Below are 22,728 nucleotides of genomic sequence, written 5' to 3' on the forward strand. Positions count from 1 at the left end.
AGTTGTAAAATGTATAACAGGGTTTATGGAATTACGTTTAATAGGTTTCGTTTTGATCTTATCTTCTGTGTTTTTGGGTTAATTCTTAGTTCTGGTAGTAAACAATAATTGATTTTTTAGCTTATAAAACAGAAGGTTGACAAAAAAAAAGCTTATAAGACAGAAAAGAAGATCATGTGAATTCGTGCATGCACCTTGTCTATGCACGATGATGCACAAATCTCTGAGCCTACACGATAAAGTTGACTTTTTAAAAAGTTATTAAAATTTCAAGACCAATTATTCATTTTACTTCTTATAAAAAATATACTTTCCAGTATAGGTTTATGTATTCTCATTGCTTAGCAATGGAATATTCCAAATTTCGAATCATTGAATTTGTCATTATAATATGTACACAAGTCAACCAAGTTTGTAATTTCTTAGCATAAAAAGTGTTCTTGATCAATGATCTGTATCCAACTTGATCTGTTAGAATATTCGGTTCAAATGTAATTCATTTCACAATTTTACACAATTAGAAAGTTTAAAAAAAAAAAATTACACAATTAGATCCCATACGTAACTACGTTCCAAACTGCAGGATTAAAACAAGTCGTCTCAAACAATCCAAATATTGGAGTAGAAAAAATAAAAATAAAGTTCATGAAACTTTTACCAAGAAAACAAAAAGTCTGTGAATTTTAAAACGTATTAGAAAATTGGCTCTTGGGTATACTGATTCGTTCGAACATGTATCATTGACCCTTTTGTATTTATTTATAGGTTTGATGAATCATGGCGTCTTCTTAATTTGAAATTTAGCAATAATGCTGAATTAAATATAACAACTTTATATAGTTTATAGCCTTATAGATCCCTTTCTACGTTAAAGAAATAGTTAGGTTCAGTTGGATAATATATTGAATAATAGCTAAATGGCTTAGGCATAGTGGGCTGGCGTGGGGTCAGTGTCGGTGATAACTAGGTTGACGTATTAGATGATAGTTAACATTATTTATCAGAAACATCCGAAGAGAGCGAGCCAATCAGCCAACAGTGACCGAACTTTTAATAGTTAAAAAGTATAAATGGGATGATTCACGAAAGCAAACACGGCCACTGGCCATGGTAGACAGAAAAGTGCAACTGTTCATTTTCCCGGCACGAAAGACCGGGTAAATGGCATAATCTAAATGACAATCATAAATCTTACTCTGTATTTAACAAAAATAATAAATCTTACTTTATACGTAATAATATGTTGCGATTTCATTTGACTTTGCATTATGTAAATTAACTTCTTTTTTTGAACAAATGTAAATTAACTTTTACAATCCCATTTTTTTTTAAATATTCAGCAATTTGTAATTCATCACAAGCATTATACGGATTTGAATTCAGATGATGACACAAGACAATGATACACCCATCCCGCCATCCGAACGTTTTTGTCAAAAAAACCATCCAAACGTTTGATTCACGTATATCCTAAACACACATTATATTTTAATTTGTGTAAAACTTTATGTATTGGCTCTGATCGGTACATTTGTGAGAGTAAAAGAGTGATACAAAAAATTTACATGGAATTCACATTATGAGGGATACATTTTCTGTTTTTCTAAGTGAAGAAAAGATTTACCCAGGAAAATATTAGTTTACTTGATAACAAAAATTGTTTCTCACTTTCTAATACTTTACCAATCAAAGCCATTGTTTCCTATAACTCTTACAAGTGCTACTATATGTAGTTACGATTTATCAGCCCATAACAACAAAAGAAGGAAAGAAGGCCCAATACCTGGCGTTATGTTTATATGCGTTTGTATTTCCGGTTAACATCCAGAAAAACTAACCGGGAAATTACATTGAATAACCAAATCAGACCCGCCCAAATTGATACAGACTGAGATCAGTGGCTTCTTTTACCTTTTTTTTTTCAGTTCATGATACAAAAACAAGCTACTTGGTTTCACATAGAAGATACAACAAATAAAGATCGAGAATACAAACAGGGAAAATTTCAAACTCAAGACACTGTTAAAGTTAAAACCGGGACAGTGTCGCCTGTTCTCAAAGCAAGTCACTCACTCTAGGATAAGATTATGAGTCAGAAACAGACGTTTTTCTCTGATTCCTGCACCAAAAACCAAAGAGATTCAAACGTATGTTCACAAAACTAAAACAGAAAGGGGACTTGTCTCTCACCTGTCTATTCAACATTCCTCTCCTCAGGCAACCAATTCAGATTCTGCAGGAACATGGTTTTGGAAAAACGTTTTGTAATCCAAGCTCCTTGCCGTTTCAAAGAAATGAGCTACGGCTTCCTCTGGTGTCCCTACCAAGACTCCATGTCCTAAGTTGAGTATATGCCCTTTTGGTCCAGCACTCTTTACAACTCTTTACACAAAAACAAACATTCTCTTTCAGTTTCTTGAATTGGATATAAGCACAAAGTAAACTACTCACCTATGAATCTCTTCAGTTAAAGCAGGAAGCGGAGAGAATAGGAAAGCTGGATCAACATTCCCCTGCACACTAACATCGCTCCCCAGTCTCCTCCTTCCATCAGCCATATCTACAGTCCAGTCAAGTCCAATAACATCAGCTCCGGTTCCTTTCATCCGCTCAAGAAGGCCACCGTTTCCATTGATGTAGAAAACTATCGGCGTCTCTGGACATCTTCTCTTCACAGCATGAATGATCTGCCAAAAAGAAAACGTTAAAACGCCAAACAAAGAGAATCATTCAAAAACACTTAAACTATACCTCTTCAATGTAAGGTTTGGACCAGCGCTCCCACATCTCAGGAGTCAACTGCCCACCCCACGAATCAAATATCTGTATGCAGTGAGCTCCGTGCTCAACTTGGTACACAACATACTCCGTGATTGCTTTAGTCAAATGAGACAAAAGAGCTCTCAGTACATTAGGTGCAGTGTGACACATACTCTTGATCACCGTATACGTCCGAGTCGTCCCTCCTTCAACTATATAAGTCGCTATCGTCCACGGCGCTCCAACGAAACCCAACACAGCAGCATGCTCCCCGACCTCTTGCCTCAGTATCTTCAGAGAGTCTCCAACGAAGTGAAGCTTATCAAGATCAATGGGATGCAGCTTCTTGAGATCATCTTCGGTTCTGATGGGGGACTGGATCACGGGGCCTTTGACTTCTTCGATGTCGAAAGGGACGCCGAAGGCGGGTAAGGGAGTGAGGATGTCGGAGAAGATGATGACACCGTCGGGTTTAAAAGCTTGCCAAGGCTGCAGAGAGATCTCCACAATGAGGTCAGTGTTCTCTGATCTCTCTCTGAAGGAAGGGTGCTTCAGGGCTAGCTTTTTGTAGACGGACATGTACCTTCCTGCTTGCCTCATCATCCAAGCTGGAGGGCGAGACACTGCTTCCCCTTTAGCAGCTTTAACCAATAAAGGATCTGATTTTAACAATGCGAGGGAGATTCATTAGGAAGGCTATCAACTGTGAGTGACCTAAAACTGGAAACTTTATCTACTAAGAAGCAACAGTTTATGCTAAGAGACTCAAAGCATGGAACTTTGGAGAAATTGGATTAGAGTAGATACGAACCTGAGGATGAGGATGAGGATGAGGATGAGGAGGAAGCTATGACGAGCTTCCGAGGAGAGTTAGTGTGTCTTCTTGGGTAAGAAACTAATCCCACATTGATGGGACTTGATCGGAACCCTATCGGCAACGATAAGCCTGAGGAGTAACATCTCGACGAGCTGCAAGCACTGTTTACAAGTCTCCGATTAGATTTAGCTAAAATAAGAAGAAAAAAAATCGGAAAAAAATTGGAACTTTATCGGACCTGGTTGGTGATGATAAACTCATTCTCACACACAGAAGAACCTGAAGTTCGAGAATCAAATGCTGTCTGATTTTCCCCGCTCCTCCTTGTGTTGGTCTGGTGTTTCCTTATCGCCGCAAGCGAGAGATGCGATACAAGGTTTGACGTTTTTAAAGTCAATCATCTCGACGGCTGTACTGTAGCCACGTAGGATCTATCTGGATAATAGTAGGACCCACCGTTCGGATTCTCTTGCTCCTCGAGTAAAATTACCGGTACAATTTGGTTCGGTATACAGCGTTTACCCATCGAATTTTTTAAAAATTACCTTGTCACACCGGTTTAATCTGATATCTATTACTATCACAACTTCCACTTTGAGAGTAATTCAAATTAATCGGTTTATCAACCTTCCAACCCCTGATGGACCGGTTCTAATCCAGAGTGTTTATTTGCAAAGAAGCCTGACCAAGTACATCTCCATTCTCACTCTATTTTGGAGTAAAATATGGAATGGGAATGAAGATAATCTGAGATATTGTCTGAAAATAAGAGAATAAATAAGAGCGAGGTCATGATTAGATGTTTAAACCGTTTCAAACTTGTTATATAGAATGAGGTTTAGTTGAAGCTAGTGATGTTCCTAGAGTAACCTTGGTCAACAATAGTTATACACTTGCTGTGTGCTTCCATATCCATTGACCACTACATTATTCTTCACCACCATAACCCCTTCTTCTCCAGCTTCCTCTTGAACGTGCTTATCAATCCATTGTCACTCGTGATTTCTCCAATTTATTTAATTAAAAATGAGAGAAAATATCACATCTTAGTTGTAAGTTTGTAACCTTTCTAGTTATCACAACAATAGCGATTAACGAATCTATTGTGCATCCTATGGTTTGGTATGTTCATACCTTAAATCTGATTACTCTCTTACATTCTGTGAAACCAACCATAGAAACGTATCAAAACTATTTGTTGAATCTTTGAAGCAAATAAATAGACACTATCTACTTACAATGTTATGAAGAATATCACACAAGACACTAACTACACATTTAAGAATCACTGCAACTTTCTTCTTCTTGATTAAAAACATATTATAGATCAATTGCTCTTGTAATCAATTATGCACAAAAGGTTTGTAGAAAAGACAAAAAAAAAAAATGAAAAGGTTACTTAAGACAGAGATCGGTTAAGCATAGAGACTTGGCCGGAATCTCCATTGAGCAAAAAGACTTCAAGAGGAATGTAAGGAGAAGATGAAGAGTTTGATCCAAACCTGTACGCAGGCTGCAACAACTTGCTACCTTTCCCACATTGAATCGTTAGAAGACGCGGCCCCGTTCTCATCTGCCACACCTGCTTTCGAAGTTCGTACCAAATCAAATCAAATCACGCCATATAATCAAACCAACTATAATGTTGTTTGAGAGAGAGAAGACGACAACGTTTACCTCGATGATGCCTTTGCGTGGTGCGTGAATGGCTAAGCATAAACAGTAATCGCTTTTCACCGGTTCTGAGTGAAATACAGATTTTCCTTTATCTTTTTTGGCTAACATCTCCATGAACACGCAGCTAGCGTCACGATAACCCTAAAGAAGAAAAACTCTGTAAAGCTCTTTAAGGAGAAGAAAAAAGTGTGAAGGATGATGCTAAAACGAACCTTCCATAATCGGACAACCACGAGAGCTTGAGTGTCTAGCAGAAGTATACGACCAAGAGAATCTGTTATAGCAGCTAATGTCCCGCTCGGGGATAACGTCAGCTTCTCGCCTTTTCTTGGGTAGTCCTTTATACATGTCAAGGATGAAGCTGGAGACCACCAAAATTTTGAAAAGGTTATGAATGCTCACAAAGTGGTCTAGTCTAGTGAATGAAATCTACCTCGAGCGAATGATTGAGTCTTAGCTTCTGGCTTTCGCTTTGGTGACTGATCATTACTTCTCCAGATCAGTTTTGAAAAAGAAGCAATGGTCGAAGCAGCTGCAGGCACAACTTTTGATAGAATAGCTCCGACAAGCGACCTACCTCTATCCTCTGAGAGCCTTTCAAAGAAGCATAATAACTCTAATCAAACAAAAGAACACCAAGAAAGTAACACCATCGAAAACGTTATCAACCTGTAAGCGGAGATTACAGCATCCTCTCCAATGGTCACTGCACAGTAATAACGTTGACTTGACTGTCAAAGAATAAAAATCATCAACATTTTATAAACCAAAGAGTATCTCCTTCAAGAAAAAAAATCAAACACACATCACTAGTCATCACCTGATGTTCCAGTAACGGAGGAGGCATTATGCCAGTGATAGTAGCATCAACGCACACACCGTTCTTGTTGACATTCCATATCTGATACGGTAACCGTTGGTGCAAACTCCCAGTATCTTCCGGATCACTCTTTTTACTCTTTTGGTCCCAAAAGTTTGAATTTTTTTCTTGAAACCATTTCTGAAGCATACTCTATACAAAAATCATAAAGACAAAAAGTCTCAGAACTTACCAGTTCCCATTACGTCAGAAGTTTTTTTCAACGCTTTACCTGAATGTTAGAGCCATCAAAGCGAGCAATAATGCCAGGCAACACAATGCTAATCTCCTCAGAAGATGTCTCTTGCATCAAATCTTTTTTAGTGCCACGTACTCTTAGTTTCAATATACGGCTAGGATGCACCAACTGTAACATATATATATATACATAAGATCACTAACCAAACTAAATAACTGCCGCAACGTGTTCGTTCGGACAACATTGTTTAAACCAAACATCAGTAGTAAAGTTATGAAATTTATTTACCTGTTTATGAATCAGATCACCGGCGATAGAGTAAACCAGGAGATAACCACAGGAGGTTCCGGCGAGGACGACTCTGACGTCGTCAAACACTAACCATTCGATCGCTGTGATAGATTCCGCCTCGATGGGAGACAGATCGGGTCTGATCTTGACGCGAAGAGAGTCGGGATCAGCCCAATTCACGATCAGGATGAGGAATCGATGGGCTAGGGCTATAGAGTGGGAATCGAGTGCGGAGAGAAGGTTTGGATTGTTCACGAGCCAACCTTCCTTTCCCGCGCCGAGCTCGGTGAGTTCCTCGCACGCGATGCAGCCTAGTTCCGTCAGGTGTATCCTCTTCGCCATCGTAAAGTTCAATCGAAAAGAAAAAAAAAGACAGGATTTTTAGTTAGTTACTCTTGCTTGTCGGGTATTAACGTCTAACGCCGTCGTATTAATCAGCTTAAACGCCATCCATGATGATCCATCGATTCTAAACGACGCCGTATTAGGTCGACTTAGTATTCATAGGCTTAAACGCCGTCGTATGGTATCCACCTTCTTAATTAACAGGCCTAAACGCAGTCGTATTCATCTGCTCGATTAACAGGCTTAAACGCAGTCGTATTGTCGACTTAAACGCTGTCGTATTAATCGACTTATATTATTATTTATTACAGTATCTAATCGTCATCTCTGTCTCTCTCTCTGTATCTTCGTTGATTCGCCGAAGGAAGAAATGTTAGGCCAAGACTTATCCTTTTCTAAAACCCTAAACCCTAGGTTCTCCTTCTCCCCTTTCTCCCTCCGCAAATCTCCACCCAACTCCTTCGCACGAAGGACCATATCCGTTTTACCAGTCACCGAGAGGAATTTTACTTTCGGAGTCAAAAGCTCCGAGCTTTATGGTGGCTTCCGGCGAGACGTCCGCGCATTGGCGGGTCGGAGCAAGAAGAAACCCGGAGGCTCATCCGGCGGGAGGATAGAAGGAGACTCCGACACGAGGAAGCAGGCGAAGCGCAACGCCCGCGAGAAGTCCAAGAAGCTAGCGGAGTCTCTGTTCTACCGCCTCTACAACAACCCCGACAAGTCCCGAAGCAACATCCTCAGCAGCCACCCGGACAAGTTCACTGAAGACGAGCTCGAGATGATCGGGCTCGGCTACGACAGGATGGTCCGGTTCATGGACAAGGACGACCCGAGGCTGCGCCACCCTCACGACTGGTTCAAGTACGGTGAGTTCGGGCCTTACTCGTGGCGCGGCGTCGTGGTCGGGGACCCCGTCCGCGGGACGATCTCCGACGAGTGCGTGACCATGTACGGGGAAGTGGCGAATCACGAGGAGTTTGAGAAGGTTGAGCAGCACGAGATGAACCTAGCGTTTCAGAAACGGGTCAAGGAGTTGGATTCGGGTGTTGGGTTGAGGTACTTTTGGGTTTTCGTTAGGCATCCCAAGTGGAGGCTGAGTGAGTTGCCGTGGGAGCAGTGGACGTTGGTGAGTGAGGTCGTTGTGGAGGCGGATAAGAAGAAGAGGTTGGATAAGTGGAACTTGATGGGGAGGTTGGGGAACAAGTCGAGGTCTTTGATATGCCAGTGCGCGGCTTGGTTTAGGCCTGATATTGTCTATGTGAAGAAGCCTGTGTTTCAGTGTAGGTTCGAGCCTCAGGAAGATTTTTTTAACTCGATTGTGCCTTATTTGAACCCTGTGACGGAGGCTGGATTTGTTTTTGAGGTGGAGGATGATGATGGTGGGGTGGAGTTGAGTACTTACTATGGAGGGTTGTGTAAGATGTTGAAGGTGAGGCAGACGGCTTTTGTGGATGATGTGGTGAAGGCTTATGAGAAGTGTAGCGATGAGAAGAAGTCTAAGGTTTTGAGGTTTTTGCTTGGGAACCATCCTATTGAGTTGTTGCATCCGTATACGAAGGAGTGGAAAGCGAAGCTGGAGGAGATGGAGCTTGGGTGTGATGCTCCGGATGAAGACGAGGATGAGGTGATTAATAGTGGGAGCTCGGAGAAGGCTGAGTTTTCTGAATGGGTTGAAGATGAAGGTGGTGATAGCGAGATGGAGGAAGAAGAAGAAGAGGATGATGATGATGATAATATGGTTGTTGATGTGGAAGGGAACGTGGAAGAAGACAGTTTGGAAGGTGAAGTAGATGAGGTTGATCAGGAAGAGGATGAGAGGTATTGGGAAGAGCAATTCAAGAAAGCGACAAGTAATGCAGAGAGGATGGAGAAGCTTGCGGAGATGAGCATGGTGGTGTCAGATCAGTTTTATGAGAAGCAGTTAAAGGCAATGGCGGAAAGAGAAGATGGAGATGGAGATCTTGGAGGAGATGAGTTGGAGATGAGAGGTAAGAAGGCGAAAGTGAAGCCAGAAGAATGGAAGACAGTAGGATATGGAAGGTGGATGAAGAAGATAAAGAAGAGTAGAATCCCACCTGAGCTCTTTCTTCGTGCAGCTGTTAGGCCCTTTGTTTACAGAAACCTTGTGAAAGAGATTGTTCTGACAAGACACGCTATTTTGGAAGGCGAGATTGGCCAAAATGAGTGATAATAACCAGTTCAGGTCTTGTCTGTTTTGATTATTACTGATAGAATGTTTTATGTATGGTATTAGAGCATTAAGAAGAGATTATCCAAGAACTTTCCAACCTTATGTATGTAAAATGAGTTCGAAATCGAAGCATTTTTTTGTTCTCAATGGTTTGTTATGTTGCTTGTGAATTTATTTTCTTGGATCAGTAAGCTCTGTAACGCTGATAAGTTGATGCTTAAATGGCAGTGCCATATACAAAAGAGTGTTGAGTTAAACACAACTGACAGTGTCATAAAAAAGACTGTTAAGTTAAATACACACTGATGAAGTGATTATAGTTTGATCACCAAAAGCATTCGCGCCTGACAAAAGGGAGTGCGAACATAACGCACAAGACTTGACATCTGAGTTTCCTAACTTCAAGCGATAAAGTACTCCTCTGGAGTAAAAAACTTCAATCCATTCGCCTGCAACCAAAGAAAGTAGCTTGTATATCAGGAAAGTAACGCAAATTATCTCGAGTATCGCTGAGATGTCTGGTGTTTGTAACAAATACCTGCGCAAATTTAATGTCTGCGTCGCTGTGATCGCCTTTTCTTCCGGCTGCATCCCCAACATAGAACGATCTGATGACACATAAGTTAGTATAAACCAAACTGAAGTGCTAGAGAGAACACAAACAAACAGATGGAGTTTAAACAGGAAAGAAAGCTGATGGTAAATGCGTGTAGTCTTTCAGACTTGCTAGAAGTTTCACAGGTAAATCAAAAAATTTAAAAGCAAGTTGGGAGAAAACTAACTTATCCATATCAATTTCGATTCCAGAGTTAAAGTGCTTCTTCATGAGTTGCCACATTCCAGGCTTGGGTTTGCGGTAAAGGTCATCTTTACCACCAGAACTTGCGACTCCGCAGGCTATAAACACCTGCTTCCAAAATGAAACCATTAACGTTCTTCAGATACCAACATGTCAGAGAATTAAGAGTTTGGAAACATTGAAAAGTTCAAATGTTAAGCTTATGAGAACTGGCAAAACAGAACTAACTTCAACATAGGGCTTTTGTTAGGATTTGTTGAAGCAGTGCTCTTGAGAATATAAAATAACGTTATTTAATAATTAAAAACCAAACCGCACTTCACCTGAATGGGGACCTCTACACGCTTGATAAAACTGTTGAGGCGTCCAATCTTCGAGTCCACAGCAGCTTGTCTTTTGTTTTTCCACCGGTCAATGTTAGACTCATTTGTGAAAATCACCTGATGACCATTTAAAATTAGTATCTCTATAAGAAGAAGAAACTGAGACAATTCAATCACATGGATAAAAGGAAATTCAAAATGAAAAGAAGGTACCAGCTTATAGCCATGACTATAAAGACTTTGCAGTTTCTCAGGAATAGAAGGATACATAAGTGACCATGCATCTGCACCTACTCTGAGAAAGAAGAAACCGAAAATAATATGTTCCGTTAGGACCAAAATTTACTTTATGTGCACGGTGACAAGTACAAAAGTTTTGTGTGATTGCCTTTCTGGAAATCATATATGGTCACTGTAAGAGGTTGGAAACAGAGAAGAACAGCAAAATTCTGAGTGAGCGAGTGGATTCTTACTTTTTCACCGATGTTTTTGCAAGGCATCCATCAAAATCAAATGTAGCTATCTTCTCTGAATCATTAAGGCCATCATCCTGTTAAGATGCAGCAAATTAATTAATCGTTAAGACACACAATACACTGCCTTATATTTATACTAGAAAAATAACATCATATTAACGATGGTTTCTGACCCGCTCAAGGAATATTACAGTCTCAAACGCTTTCCACTTGGGTAATAGACTGGCATCCTGAAAACAAAAAGACAGTATTAGCAGCCAGAGACATAAGATCGGAAAATGAATACGTATGTCACAGCTGCAAAGTCCCTAGGAATAAGATAAAGTTAACGGATAATACAGAACGTTAACTTATTACACACTAAGACTTACCCTGTACTTTTCCTTCACATCAGAAGCTGAAAAGGAGATTTCTGCTTCAGCTACGACCTGAGAAGTTGACTCACTGGTGTTCATCTGCATAACACAATGTTTAAAATCAGTTAAGAGGATCTCTATCGGTAAGAACAGACTATCAACCATGAGCAGGTGTTTAAATATATTTTATTGCTTGCATACCTTAGGTTTTCTAGTAGTCGGTTGGTTCTCATTGGTTTGCACTTCATCTTCAACCACCATCTCCCCAACCTTCAAAAAAAAAATGAAAATTTAGCATTTACAAAATTATATTAGAAAGACGTGACTAATGCTATCTAATAACCTGAGAATGTTTTCTTTTGTTTGCCTCCTCCGTTTGGTGGTAATCAGTTCCAATCTCATCATTATCTTCGTCCATCTTCTGCATTCCCGCCAGGAAATGGAGTAATAAGTTAGTTCAGAGAGGCCTCAAATATTTAAACGAAAGCAAATATTATGTAAAACGGTTTTGCTAGTAAACCTACCAAGGTCTTGTTCACGCATTGTTGGACCAGCTCCTTTAGTGTATCTTGATCACCATTCTATTATTTTGTAACAAATGAATCAAATATAAAAGATGTGTCAGCAAGACTAAGGCTAGTCATGTGTTTGGGTGTTTATTCAACATGACACTGACAAAGATATCATGCCATTGGTATTTTTGAGAGTCAACGTGACAATTCTTTTAATCAATATTCAAAGTGACACATCTATGTTCAAAATAAAATTATCTGTTTCAACTTATGATCCTAGTAACCAGAGGACATATGCAATCCTCCAGAAGTTCTATCCACTTAACTGGAAATTCTTAATTTATAAATAGAGACTAACCTGCAGTGATGAAAATCCACCAATGTCCTCTACGGAATCAACTGGAACTGATTCAACGGGGAAACATCCCAAGTGATGCCATTTAGTCATATCAAATCCCCTAGAGTCTCTGGTCACCATCCCCAATCTCAGTTCCTTTGCAGCAATCGGCTGAGAGCACTTCTTGCATGATGATCTGCTTGATTTGGCGTACTCAGCAATAACTTTTGAAGATGCAGAGGAATCTTTCGTCTCCTTAACTTTCTGCCCACTTTTTTCATCTGATCCGGCCTTTTTAATCTCTACCTCTTCCTCAACCTGTAAGCAGTTAAGAAAAGTAATTTAGTATACATTCTAAATCCACATGAGCAAACGAGAATGAAGTAAGAAGCCCTTTGCTATCTAGTAACCTGAGAATGTTTTCTTTTGTTTGTCTCCTCCGCTAGCCCTTTATCAGCTACAGATTCATCTTTATCTTCTTCCATCTTCTGCAATCCCACCATGAAATGATATAAGAAGTTAGCCCACGTAAACACTTTAAAACACACTGCTTTCGTCAAAGAAAATAAATATTTTTAATCAAACAAGTTTTTTGCTAGTACATCTACCGAAGTCTCCTTCCCGCATTGTAGGACCAATTCCTTTAGTGCATCCTGGTCATCGCTCTGTTTACAAATGAAGCAGTTATGCAAGATACGTTAGTACAAACAAAGATACTCAATACTTATATTTATATATTTAAAAATCAACGGGACACAGACAACAATTTTTAACGAAAATACCTACATCCATATGATCTTCGTTACCATTCAGATGTTAATATGGTATATCCCCTTAAATAGAAAATTCCAAATATGTGATGCAGACTAACCTGCAGTGATGAAAATCCACCAATCTCCTCTACAGAATCAACTGGAACTGATTCAACAGGGAAACATCCCAAGTGATGCCATTTAGTCATATCAAATCCCCGAGAGTCTCTGGTCACCATCCCTAATCTCAGTTCTTTAGCAGCAATCGTCTGAGAACACTTCTTGCAAGACGATCTGCTTGATTTAGCATACTCAGCAATAACGCTCGCAGAAGCAGAAGAACCTTTCGTCTCCTTAACCTTCTCCCCAATAATTTCATCTGATTCAGGATCTGTAACCTCTTCTTCCTTCTCATCAACCTGCTTCATTTCAACAGATACAAGCAGTTAAAGAAAAGCAAAGTACTCTACATTCCAAATCTAGATGAGTAGACGAGACTGAACTATCTTACTTCTTTAGCAGGCTCACCACACTGTTCCACCAGTTTCGCCAAAGCATCCTGATCATCTTTCTGCCACCATCACACAAATGCATTAGCACAAAATAACACTAAATAATATTTTATTAACAAAAAAAAAAAGAAAGGTAAGACCTTTGGATGAGAAACCCTAACCTCTAAAGCGGATAAGCCTTTGACATCATCGACGGAATCAATCGACACCGAATCGGCAGGGAAACACTCAAGATGGTGCCACCTGGTCATGTCGAATCCGCCGGGTCCCTTGCTAATCAGCCCCACCCTTAGGGTTTTCGAGGCGATCGCCTTCGAACACGCTTTGCACGAAGACCGGTTCGACTTCGCGTACTCGGCTACGATTGGCATCTTCTTTTCGCCTTTTCTTCTCCAAAAATGTTACGATGGTAGAGACACTTTCCTCCTCGTTCTCGGAAAAGGAGATTGGAAGTGTGGTTAATCGAAAGAGAGGGAGAGTGATGGTGATGAGAGACGAAGGAGGTTAGAACCATATGTCCATTGGGGGAGATTTCGAGAAAATTAGGGCTCAGTTCACATTCCCGCCATTCTGAAGTGGAAGAAGACTGTGGAATTGTAATTGACCCGGAATATAAGGACTTGCATGTAAATATATGGAAAAATGGTTATTTAAATCACGAACTTTCAAATTTGGTTGGAAAAAAAAGTGAATTTTCTCGTGGACCATTTAAAACCTCGATTTATCTTCGCAAATAGCAAGCCATTTAAGGCTTCAATAAATTTTGACTAAACCAATTTTAATACGTCGTTAGTTCGATTAACATATCGATTAGACGGGATTAATCTCTTGTTAAACACTAAACAACATCGTTTCGAAAACATAAAAAAAGCCCCCAAATCAAAATTCATAAAATCAGATAAGTTCTTTTCAAATTTGTGCGAGAATGATAATAAACAAGGGGATCCCAATAGATAAAATACCTTATTGAATGATAAAAAACAAGGGGATCCCAATAGATAAAATATCTTATCGACAATTCCTGGGTTGACTGTTGGAAGTGTCTGATTTTGATTTGATTCTGATTTTCTGAGAATTGGAGATTTCGATTTGGAGATATAAGGATTTGGGGGTTTTCTTATGTTTTCGAAACGACATCGTTTGGTGTTTAACAGAGATTGTAATGTGAGATTAACCTCGTCTAATAGATATGTTAATTGAACTAACGACGTATTAAAATTGACTTAGGGGCTGTTCGTTTCTTCATCTACCATCTCCATCCAGCTGCTCTATCTATGTGATCCATCCAAATGATCCATCCCGATTTTATGAGATGTTCGTTTCTCCATCCAGATGAGCCATCAAAATTAGTCATTTGGATGGATTTTATGTTTGTTTCTTTATTTATATTTCCATTCAGATAAGTTTAATAAACAAATTACAAATATAACTTTGTTTTGATTTAATCATATGTTTGATATTAATTTTAACTATACTAATTTTTATTATTTAGCATAAAATATATTTACAATAAAATTAGTTTAAAATTATCATTTCACATTTATAAATTTTTATTTCATATAAATTTATTTATTTTTATTTAAATTTGAATTTAAATTTAACTACAGCTATAACTTTTAATAAAATTCAAAATAGAAATTTGAATAAACTTCCAAGCAACTTAAAGTAAAAACTCAAAGTAGAAACTCAAATTTTGTAAAACTAAAATTTAAAAGATGAAAGCAATGGTAAGAGCATCATGTACTCAAATTTTACAGTTTCAGCGAAAAATATAATTTTGCGGTTTTGGCGAAAAACATGTTTTAAGGTTTTGGCGGAAAAACACCTTTTGCGATTTTTTGGCAGTAAAATGTGGTTTTGCGATTTTAGGGAGAAACCACATTTTTACGGTTTTGGCGGGAAAATGCACTTTTGCGATTTTGGTGGAAAATGCGTGAGAAACCGCGTTTTTGCGGTTTTTGCGGGAAATGCATTTTTGCGGTTTTGACAGGAAACCGCGTTTTTATGGTTTTAGCAGAAAAACATGTTTTTGTGGTTATGGCAGGAAAACACAATTTTACGTTTTTGCGGTTTTCGCGGAAAATGCATTTTTGCGGTTTTGACAGGAAACCGCGTTTTTACGGTTTTAGCAGAAAAACATGTTGTTGTGGTTATGGCAGGAAAACACAATTTTACGATTTTGGCAGAAAAACGTGTTTATGCGGTTTTGGCGGGAAAACACATTTTTGCGGTTTTGGCGGGAAAACGCGTTTTGCGGTTTTGGCGGGAAAACGCGTTTTGCGGTTTTGGCGGGAAAACATGTTTTTGCAGTTTTTGCGAGAAAATGTGTTTTGATGTGAAAGTGCATTTTTGTGGTTTTGACATAAAAAAAATTGTTTTGGCGAGAAAGTACATTTTTACTAGAAAGTTGCCATTTTGGCGAAAAATTGTGTTTAGTGGTTTTGGCTGAAAATGTGTTTTGCAATTTTTGTGGGAAAATATTTTTTTTGGTGGTTTTGTCGCTTTTCCTGAGTGACAAAATGATATTAAGTCCGAGTTTGTAATTTGTTAATTACATGGAGATATAATAGATATTATACCATTTTGACAAACTTATCTTCATCCAGATGATCCAATTTTGATTAGCAACTGATTTTTAAAATTAAGCATAAATTTTTAAAACTCATTTAGATGAGCCATCGAGATGAATTATACTTTTAATGCCTAAATGAACAAAACTCTCATCTTCTCTTCTTCATTCAGATGGTTCATCTGGATGGAGAAACCAACGGTTCCTTAGTCAAAACTAATTAACGCCTTAAGTGGTTTGTCAAGATAACTGAGACTTTAAATAGTCCACAAGAAAATTGGTATTTTTTTCAACTAAATTTGAAAATTATTCCTATATATATATATATATATATACTTGTCTCAAACAGAATTTTCAATTTTTATTTGTTGCGCCTATTTTTATTTATTGGGCATTTTTAAGCTATAAAAGTCCAATAACTGACTAACATGGGTTGGTTTCAACTTTTCTCGGGGGAGGTCAACTTTATGGACTGCTCACTATTAGCCACTCCGTCTGACCGTCACATATTTTATCTATGATGTACTCTGTAAAAAAAAAAAATACTATACTAATTTTTATTATTTACATTTTAAAAAGTTAAATATCTGTACGTAACAAACTATGTAAAAAAAAAAAAAAGAATATGCTGTGAATATGCTAAGTGGATATATTCTTAGAATTCTTTTGTTAATTATTTGTACTATTATCTAACCAAAAAACACTTAAAATTTAAATTACTTGGTCTACAAATTTATTTATTATGGCCAAGTACCTTATTTCCCTTATTTCGATCAACCAAAATGTCCAATTGATTCTATTTATATTTTCTAACAAGATTTTCGGTAAGCTACATTGATTACAAAGCATTCTATCATAACTTCTTTTAACCTACATCGACTATAAACCTCTCCTATTATAAATACTAACTAACTTGATATCTTTTTACCAACAATTCTATAGAAACCAAAACACTAGAAAAAAACCAGCAAAGAAACAATTCCAAAAACATGGTTAATATTATGCCATTGATCTTCTTGAAATACCTCAAACCACACAAAACTGCATTGCGTGTGCAAGTCAAAGTCCTCCACGCATAGAGACAATGGACCAGAATTGCTGGTGATTCATTGGAACACTTTTTAATAGTATAGATGTCTAATAAATAGTTATAAATTCATTCAAATTTTATCAAACAATCAGCAAAAAAATATATGTGCTTCTCAAGCGTGGATCAAAATCTAGTATTAATATTCATTATATCAATCATAATCATAAGAAAATTAAGTCGGAAAAAAGAACTGCTCACTATTGTAAGTCATTTTACGTGAGTAACGTGACTATAATCCTTTGATTCTTTTTCTTCTACTATAGGCATAATTAGAGCATGTTCAATGGGAAAGACTCTATTGGGTCTCTTAGGTAATATTTAATTACTAAATTTTTGTTAAGAGATCTTGTTAAAATATTTTTGTTTTCTTTGCTCCAATGGTAAAACCTCATTAGGGTTCTTAAAAAAAACACTAGTACATCAGTCTTTTAGAAAAAGCGTTTGGACCACAACAACTTCGATTCTAATCACACAATCTCAAACTAAAAATTATCAGGTTTCCAAATGATTCTTGCAGAGGCATATGCCACGAGAATCTCAATCTTGTGAGGCAACTTACCCGTTGGGATGAAATTAAACTCGGAGGCAGTGTAGAGTGTACTGATCAACATCTGCAACACCGGAAGAAACTTAGTTTCTCATCCTTTCAATGGTAGAAAGCAATAATCACAGACAATGAGTAACAACAGGACTAAGTGGGTAGAGATAATAACTAAACACTAAACTATAAAAAGTAAACGTGAGATATATGACTGCAAACAAGGTGGAAACCAAGGTAAAAAAGTTCTTAACTGCAAAAATGCGAACTTCGCTAAAATGCAGGTTGGTAGTATCTGGATCCATAATGTGCCACACCATTCTCTTCGTTAACAAAGGAAGCTCCTTTACCTTCTGAAACATTTCAGAACGATGGCGTTTTTGTCAAAACAAACACTCAAGATAATTTTTTTTTAAAAAGAACATGAATCAAATCCATTTCTTACTTGAACAAAGCCAGTTAAACCTCCAGTACTGCAAGATGCATCTACCTGTATGTTAACACAACAACACTAATAACTAATCAACAGACGATACAAGCAGGTGGGATACATCAATGTTAGACGAAATTGGACTCATAAAATTTTATAAAGATCAAAGACTTAACCGCAATACCAATGGCCACAATCCCCTCGACACGGAACCGTGAAGGAGCCGGAGCAGATCGGGCAGCAATCATCCTCTGGAGGCGTCTCGCTCTGTATCTTCTCCTTCTCTCCGCCATTATCCCTTTCAATCTTCATCTCCTCTTCCGTCACGGCTCCGTCAGCGAGCACGACGGCGTTCGATACCTCCTCCGGCTCGCTCCGACCATGAGCGCAGCGAAGCCAAATTAAATCAAAACAAATTTCATCTCTTGAGATAGAACGCAGAGGAGAGGAGAAGAGAGGAGAGGACAGAAACCTAGAGAGATAGAAGTAAACGATGAAATGAGACGGAAGAACTTCTCTACCCAATAATTTTGTGACAGGTGTCTCCTAAGAAACGTCCCTTGGCTCTCTTAATTAAGGGACGCATCTTGGGTTAATGTCCTTTTTTTTTTTTTAATCCTAACTAACCTAAGCAACCCTATTAAGATCCACCAATAAACCTGCTCTTATAGGTATCAAATCAATTAGAGCAGCGCTCTGGGAAGGCTGAATTCATCAAGGGTGGTCTCGTGTTATATCAAAAATACTCTTCCTATTTGGCAATGTTGATCTTTCGGTCCAGCTATTACTTCTTTTACCTATCCAGCGGACTAGTGTTTTTAATTGTTCTTTGTCCTTTATGTCTTTGGGTTACTTTAAATTTCTTCTCCTTCTTGTGCAATGTTTAGTTTAACTGTGTATCTTCTGCAAAAAAAATTAAAAGTTTTAATGTAAAATTTAATATTTTCACCCAAAAAAAGTATGAACTTTCATAGTTAACTAACATTACACGTTACAAAAAAAGCAAAGAACAACTAAAATCGCACGAGGATGCAAGGGAAATCAAAAGTTACACCAAGTGCGTATACAATTGTGGGTAGAGAGCTGTCCTCTGATCAAACAAATATAAAATGGCTATGTCATCATCATATCTTCGATTTTTTGAATAAAATACTTATGAAGAAGAATCTCTTATTTTTAATGAGGGAAAAAGAGAGAATCTCTTGCAGTTTTAACTCAGCCAACCAAACAAAACGCTAGGAATCAACGCCGTGATAGGAGGACGCGTACCATACCAAGTGTCTTCATGCATGTCTTCGAGAGACATACCACGCCACGTTCACTTCATGTATTTTGTAATGTTCACTGACCTTTTTTTCTGTGTCCACTTGGTCTAAAGAAACCAACAATAACCCATGTCCCCCGATTCACGTGTATTTATTATTTTTCGTTTACAAAGAAACAAAAGTTTCAGTTAGTCCCATCTAATTTTTCAAACTAACTAAAAAGAGGGCAAGTTAACAAGACATAGTTCGACTTATATCGTAAAACATGCATACATAACATAAGACAGTTTTCCATATTTCATAAACCATGTAAAAACCAAACTCAATTTGGAAATAAAAACATGGTAAACACATATAATTATTATCTATAACTATTAAATCCTCTCAATTCTTATTAGCTTTCCAAAACCGTTTTAACATGCGTTTTAGACGTTGGCACTTCGACGACGGTCATGGCTACTCCCCCAACCAGAAACCCCCCTACGAAGCTCAGCCGCAGCAATGAGAAACTCGGCTTGTTGCAGCGGACTTAGGAGCTCCACCACACCTGTGATCGTTCTCAGTCGTAGATCATCGGCTCGATGAACGATCTCTGCTAGCCGTCGTATCCTCTGGTCAAGATTGGACACCGTTCCCATAACCAGCTCGCTCGCGTCGTCTTGCCACTCTGATAAGTCTTCCGTTATCGCATTCTCTTCCTTTACCGTCTCACATTGTAGCTCACTCACCGTCCTGCCTTTGACAAATTTAAACCTAATATTAAAATTTAAATAATCAAAATGTATTTAGTTAGTCCTCATGCTTACGCATCGAAGAACATCATAAAATAACATTTTTGCAACAAAAAAAAAATCAAACCTACCAAATAACAAAAAAAAAAAAATCTTTATAATCCATAATCAAATAATGTCTCTTGATTTCTCAACATGTTATCAACACAAAAAATAAAGTAGATACTCAAGTTAACAAAATATATACACAATGACCATAATTTCTCTCTTTAATCTTCCCCTAATTAATTGTAAAATTTTAATTTTAATTTTTGCTTGCAACAAGTATTTGTTTTTGGCAATACACAGCTAGCTTATTTCACAAAAGTCAAGATATTTTGGAATATCTTTTCATAAATCAACAAAATCGTTACATAATACATTTTTGAATGGTAAACTTAAGTATCTAATTAATTAGGGTTTGGTATATAACCTGAATTGAGAAGGAGATAGATCACTGAGATCACCGGTACGAAACCCCCGGAGAATATCAACGATACGAGACTCAAACAAAATACTAGACTCGGTGTAAACCAGATGAAACAAGGTCGTTGGTCGCCAATCACCAACCCAATGGAGTGACCGTTCAAGAGCCGAAGACCAAGGAGCAGCCATAAGTCCGACCACATCTTTCTCCGTCGTGGCCAACTTCGCCCTGTGGTACTCTCTACAAAGTTCCATCACTCTCTCCACCGCTTCTCTCAGCCGTTCCTCGTCACCGGTAGCAGAGTTACGGTGGTGGTTTTGAACGGAGCGCAGGTGGTTCAGGTGGTGTTGTAGCTGCTCTACCCATGTGTGTTGAAATTTCTTGAAGCTCTCTATAGCTGTCTCTCGGCTCATTCTTTTTGGGCCCTCCGTAGTGTTTGGGATGGCCGAACCATTTTATATTATCTCATACACTATGCTTTTATATAAAGATTTTTTTGGTCACCGACTTTGTTATTGTATTAAACGTATACCTTATTGATTAGTCAAAAGAAAAGTAAATTAAGTTCTATCGCGTTGTGAATTGATGGTGTATTTTTTGGACAAGTTACGTTACGTGTAAAACTGTATCCAGTTGTCAAAATTAGGCATGAGCATTTTTACCTCAACCCGAAGTACCTATCTAAACCCGAACCGGAAAAACCGAAACCGAATCCGAACTGTTATACAAAAATATCCGAACAGGACTTATGAGCTTAGTACTTTGGTGCTTGATTATAACCCGAACCGAACCGAAATCCGAACTAGGATCCGAAGATATCCGAAATTAGTTAAATATGTTAATATTTTTATATATTTTAAGATGATTTAGATATTTTAGAATATTCAAAATATTTTTTTAGTTTGTTTTAATTGTTATTTTGAATACCTTTTAGTTAATTTAGATAGTTTAACTAATTTTTAATTAGATTTGTAAACAATTTATATATTTTCAAAAAAATTTGTCAATTTTTGAGGTTTAAAACATATATTTTTGGACGATTTTAAACATTGGTTACATCCGATCCGAACCGAACCCGAAAGGAACCGAACCGAATCCGTTCCGATAATTAGTAAAACCCGAATGATACTTCTGAGTATAACACCGAAAATCCGAAAATTCGAATCACCCGGACCGAAACCGAACGGTCCACCGAAAGCCTAGTCAAAATTATAAAACTTGGCCCGCTTTGTAAATGATTCAGGTGTAAATGTGAAAACCGAACTGGTTTGGTCTCAAGTCCGTAGATTCTATCATGACAAATCCTAGATAAAATGACAAGTTTGAAATTTCAGTATTGGTGACATGCAGCATACTGATACTAACCGGATTAGTTTAGAATCAATCGTGAATCAGAGAATAAACCGGGTGCGTTACCCATCGTGCCTGGACCCAGACGTTGTGGAGACATGAGATTCTCGGATAGGACTACTTTTGGGCCCATGAGATCTATCAAAAATATATTGGACCCATCTGATTATTATCTAACATATTTGGTCGGTGGATCAGAATAAGTAAAATATATAATGGACCCATCCATGAGAGTGTTACACCATGATTAATGGGGGAGTTATTATTTAAGAGCCGGTTTTTAGTTTTTTAGTTAAAAGTTAAGAAACGAGTTTTTATATTCCGCTAAGAACTTTATCCTAAGAACCCCCATTAATCATGCTCTTATGATCCTATTAATCGACGATCTTTACAACATTTTTTTAGTCACGTGTCATCACTAGAATGATTTTTAAAATTTTTAGAGAAATATGTTGGTTCATCTAAATATATAATAAATTTTATATTAAACTAACCATAAATACAAATAATGTGCTTCATTATTTTCTTAAATAAAATTATGGAATTACCTAATGTGACTAAAATATATATGACAATTAATGATTTTGAATAATAAATATTTAATAAAAATAAGTGTACCTTATATTATATTTGTTTAATTTTAAACTATTAAAATAAATTAAACAACCATATTAACCGTATAATAAAATTTTAGATTTTTCTGTATATGTTATATTTTAAATTTTAAAAACGAGTATAAATTACTAAAATTATTAAAAAAACTCACATTCAAATTTTGTGATCTGTGGTTTAAAATTTTTGTTATGACATGATACAAATGATTACAAATAAGTCAAAAGTTTTATTTAATAAATATTAAGATTAAAAGATATATATATATATATATATCATTTTAAATTAAACTATATGACATATAAAATACATAAATATTTTAATTTTGAAATTTACGTTGAACAAATTTTGTTTTGATAAAAATATATATCATTTTAAAAAATATATATATAAATTACTTAAACTATTAATCCCACAATAAAATTTTATTATCAGTAATTTAATTTCTTTTTGGTCTGACAGATACAAATG

The 22,728-nt window shown here is 37.3% G+C and overlaps 6 protein-coding genes across 12 annotated transcripts; 1 reads left to right on the top strand and 5 right to left on the bottom strand.

Moving 5' to 3' along the window:
- Positions 1 to 1,878: 1,878 nt before the first annotated feature.
- On the bottom strand, positions 1,879 to 4,063 carry LOC106401372 (uroporphyrinogen decarboxylase 1, chloroplastic). The gene is made up of 6 exons (XM_013841877.3): positions 3,816 to 4,063; positions 3,572 to 3,738; positions 2,752 to 3,419; positions 2,452 to 2,687; positions 2,191 to 2,382; positions 1,879 to 2,119 (listed from the first exon to the last, which is right to left on the bottom strand). Exons 1-5 carry the CDS (start codon positions 3,836 to 3,838, stop codon positions 2,214 to 2,216), a joined length of 1,263 nt encoding a protein of 420 aa, XP_013697331.1. The 5' UTR covers positions 3,839 to 4,063; the 3' UTR covers positions 1,879 to 2,119; positions 2,191 to 2,213.
- Positions 4,064 to 4,754: 691 nt separating this feature from the next.
- On the bottom strand, positions 4,755 to 7,009 carry LOC106397514 (rab3 GTPase-activating protein non-catalytic subunit). The gene is made up of 8 exons (XM_013838103.3): positions 6,601 to 7,009; positions 6,346 to 6,480; positions 6,075 to 6,266; positions 5,924 to 5,985; positions 5,688 to 5,848; positions 5,467 to 5,615; positions 5,255 to 5,395; positions 4,755 to 5,159 (listed from the first exon to the last, which is right to left on the bottom strand). The coding sequence occupies exons 1-8, from the start codon at positions 6,943 to 6,945 to the stop codon at positions 4,977 to 4,979; spliced, it is 1,368 nt and encodes a 455-aa protein (XP_013693557.1). The 5' UTR covers positions 6,946 to 7,009; the 3' UTR covers positions 4,755 to 4,976.
- A 246-nt stretch (positions 7,010 to 7,255) lies between these two features.
- On the top strand, positions 7,256 to 9,286 carry BNAC05G38620D. The gene has a single exon (XM_013842312.3). It carries the CDS (start codon positions 7,319 to 7,321, stop codon positions 9,134 to 9,136), a length of 1,818 nt encoding a protein of 605 aa, XP_013697766.1. The 5' UTR covers positions 7,256 to 7,318; the 3' UTR covers positions 9,137 to 9,286.
- Positions 9,287 to 9,332: 46 nt separating this feature from the next.
- On the bottom strand, positions 9,333 to 13,794 carry LOC106401736 (polynucleotide 3'-phosphatase ZDP-like). 6 transcript variants are annotated; one of them, XM_048757036.1, is made up of 17 exons: positions 13,347 to 13,794; positions 13,206 to 13,265; positions 12,814 to 13,116; positions 12,551 to 12,607; positions 12,353 to 12,430; positions 11,964 to 12,260; positions 11,618 to 11,674; positions 11,437 to 11,514; positions 11,295 to 11,363; positions 11,109 to 11,192; positions 10,911 to 10,967; positions 10,735 to 10,811; positions 10,475 to 10,556; positions 10,262 to 10,378; positions 9,922 to 10,046; positions 9,678 to 9,747; positions 9,333 to 9,588 (listed from the first exon to the last, which is right to left on the bottom strand). In XM_048757036.1, exons 1-17 carry the CDS (start codon positions 13,575 to 13,577, stop codon positions 9,541 to 9,543), a joined length of 1,890 nt encoding a protein of 629 aa, XP_048612993.1. In that variant the 5' UTR covers positions 13,578 to 13,794; the 3' UTR covers positions 9,333 to 9,540. The 6 variants fall into 6 exon arrangements, with proteins under 6 accessions (XP_048612993.1, XP_048612992.1, XP_048612991.1 ...); XM_048757035.1 differs by having other exon boundaries at positions 12,545 to 12,607; positions 12,814 to 13,113; positions 13,347 to 13,792; XM_048757034.1 differs by having other exon boundaries at positions 12,545 to 12,607; positions 13,347 to 13,792.
- A 3,449-nt stretch (positions 13,795 to 17,243) lies between these two features.
- Positions 17,244 to 18,357, bottom strand: BNAC05G38640D. Its single transcript, XM_013839962.3, has 4 exons — positions 18,010 to 18,357; positions 17,849 to 17,893; positions 17,658 to 17,756; positions 17,244 to 17,476 (listed from the first exon to the last, which is right to left on the bottom strand). Exons 1-4 carry the CDS (start codon positions 18,124 to 18,126, stop codon positions 17,348 to 17,350), a joined length of 390 nt encoding a protein of 129 aa, XP_013695416.1. The 5' UTR covers positions 18,127 to 18,357; the 3' UTR covers positions 17,244 to 17,347.
- An 878-nt stretch (positions 18,358 to 19,235) lies between these two features.
- On the bottom strand, positions 19,236 to 20,834 carry BNAC05G38650D (protein DELAY OF GERMINATION 1). 2 transcript variants are annotated; one of them, XM_013840421.3, is made up of 2 exons: positions 20,302 to 20,834; positions 19,236 to 19,851 (listed from the first exon to the last, which is right to left on the bottom strand). In XM_013840421.3, the coding sequence occupies exons 1-2, from the start codon at positions 20,706 to 20,708 to the stop codon at positions 19,524 to 19,526; spliced, it is 735 nt and encodes a 244-aa protein (XP_013695875.1). In that variant the 5' UTR covers positions 20,709 to 20,834; the 3' UTR covers positions 19,236 to 19,523. The 2 variants fall into 2 exon arrangements, with proteins under 2 accessions (XP_013695875.1, XP_013695876.1); XM_013840422.3 differs by having other exon boundaries at positions 19,236 to 19,830; positions 20,302 to 20,818.
- Positions 20,835 to 22,728: the final 1,894 nt, after the last annotated feature.

Source organism: Brassica napus, chromosome C5 (genome assembly GCF_020379485.1).
Source record: "Brassica napus cultivar Da-Ae chromosome C5, Da-Ae, whole genome shotgun sequence".
NCBI lineage: Eukaryota > Viridiplantae > Streptophyta > Magnoliopsida > Brassicales > Brassicaceae > Brassica > Brassica napus.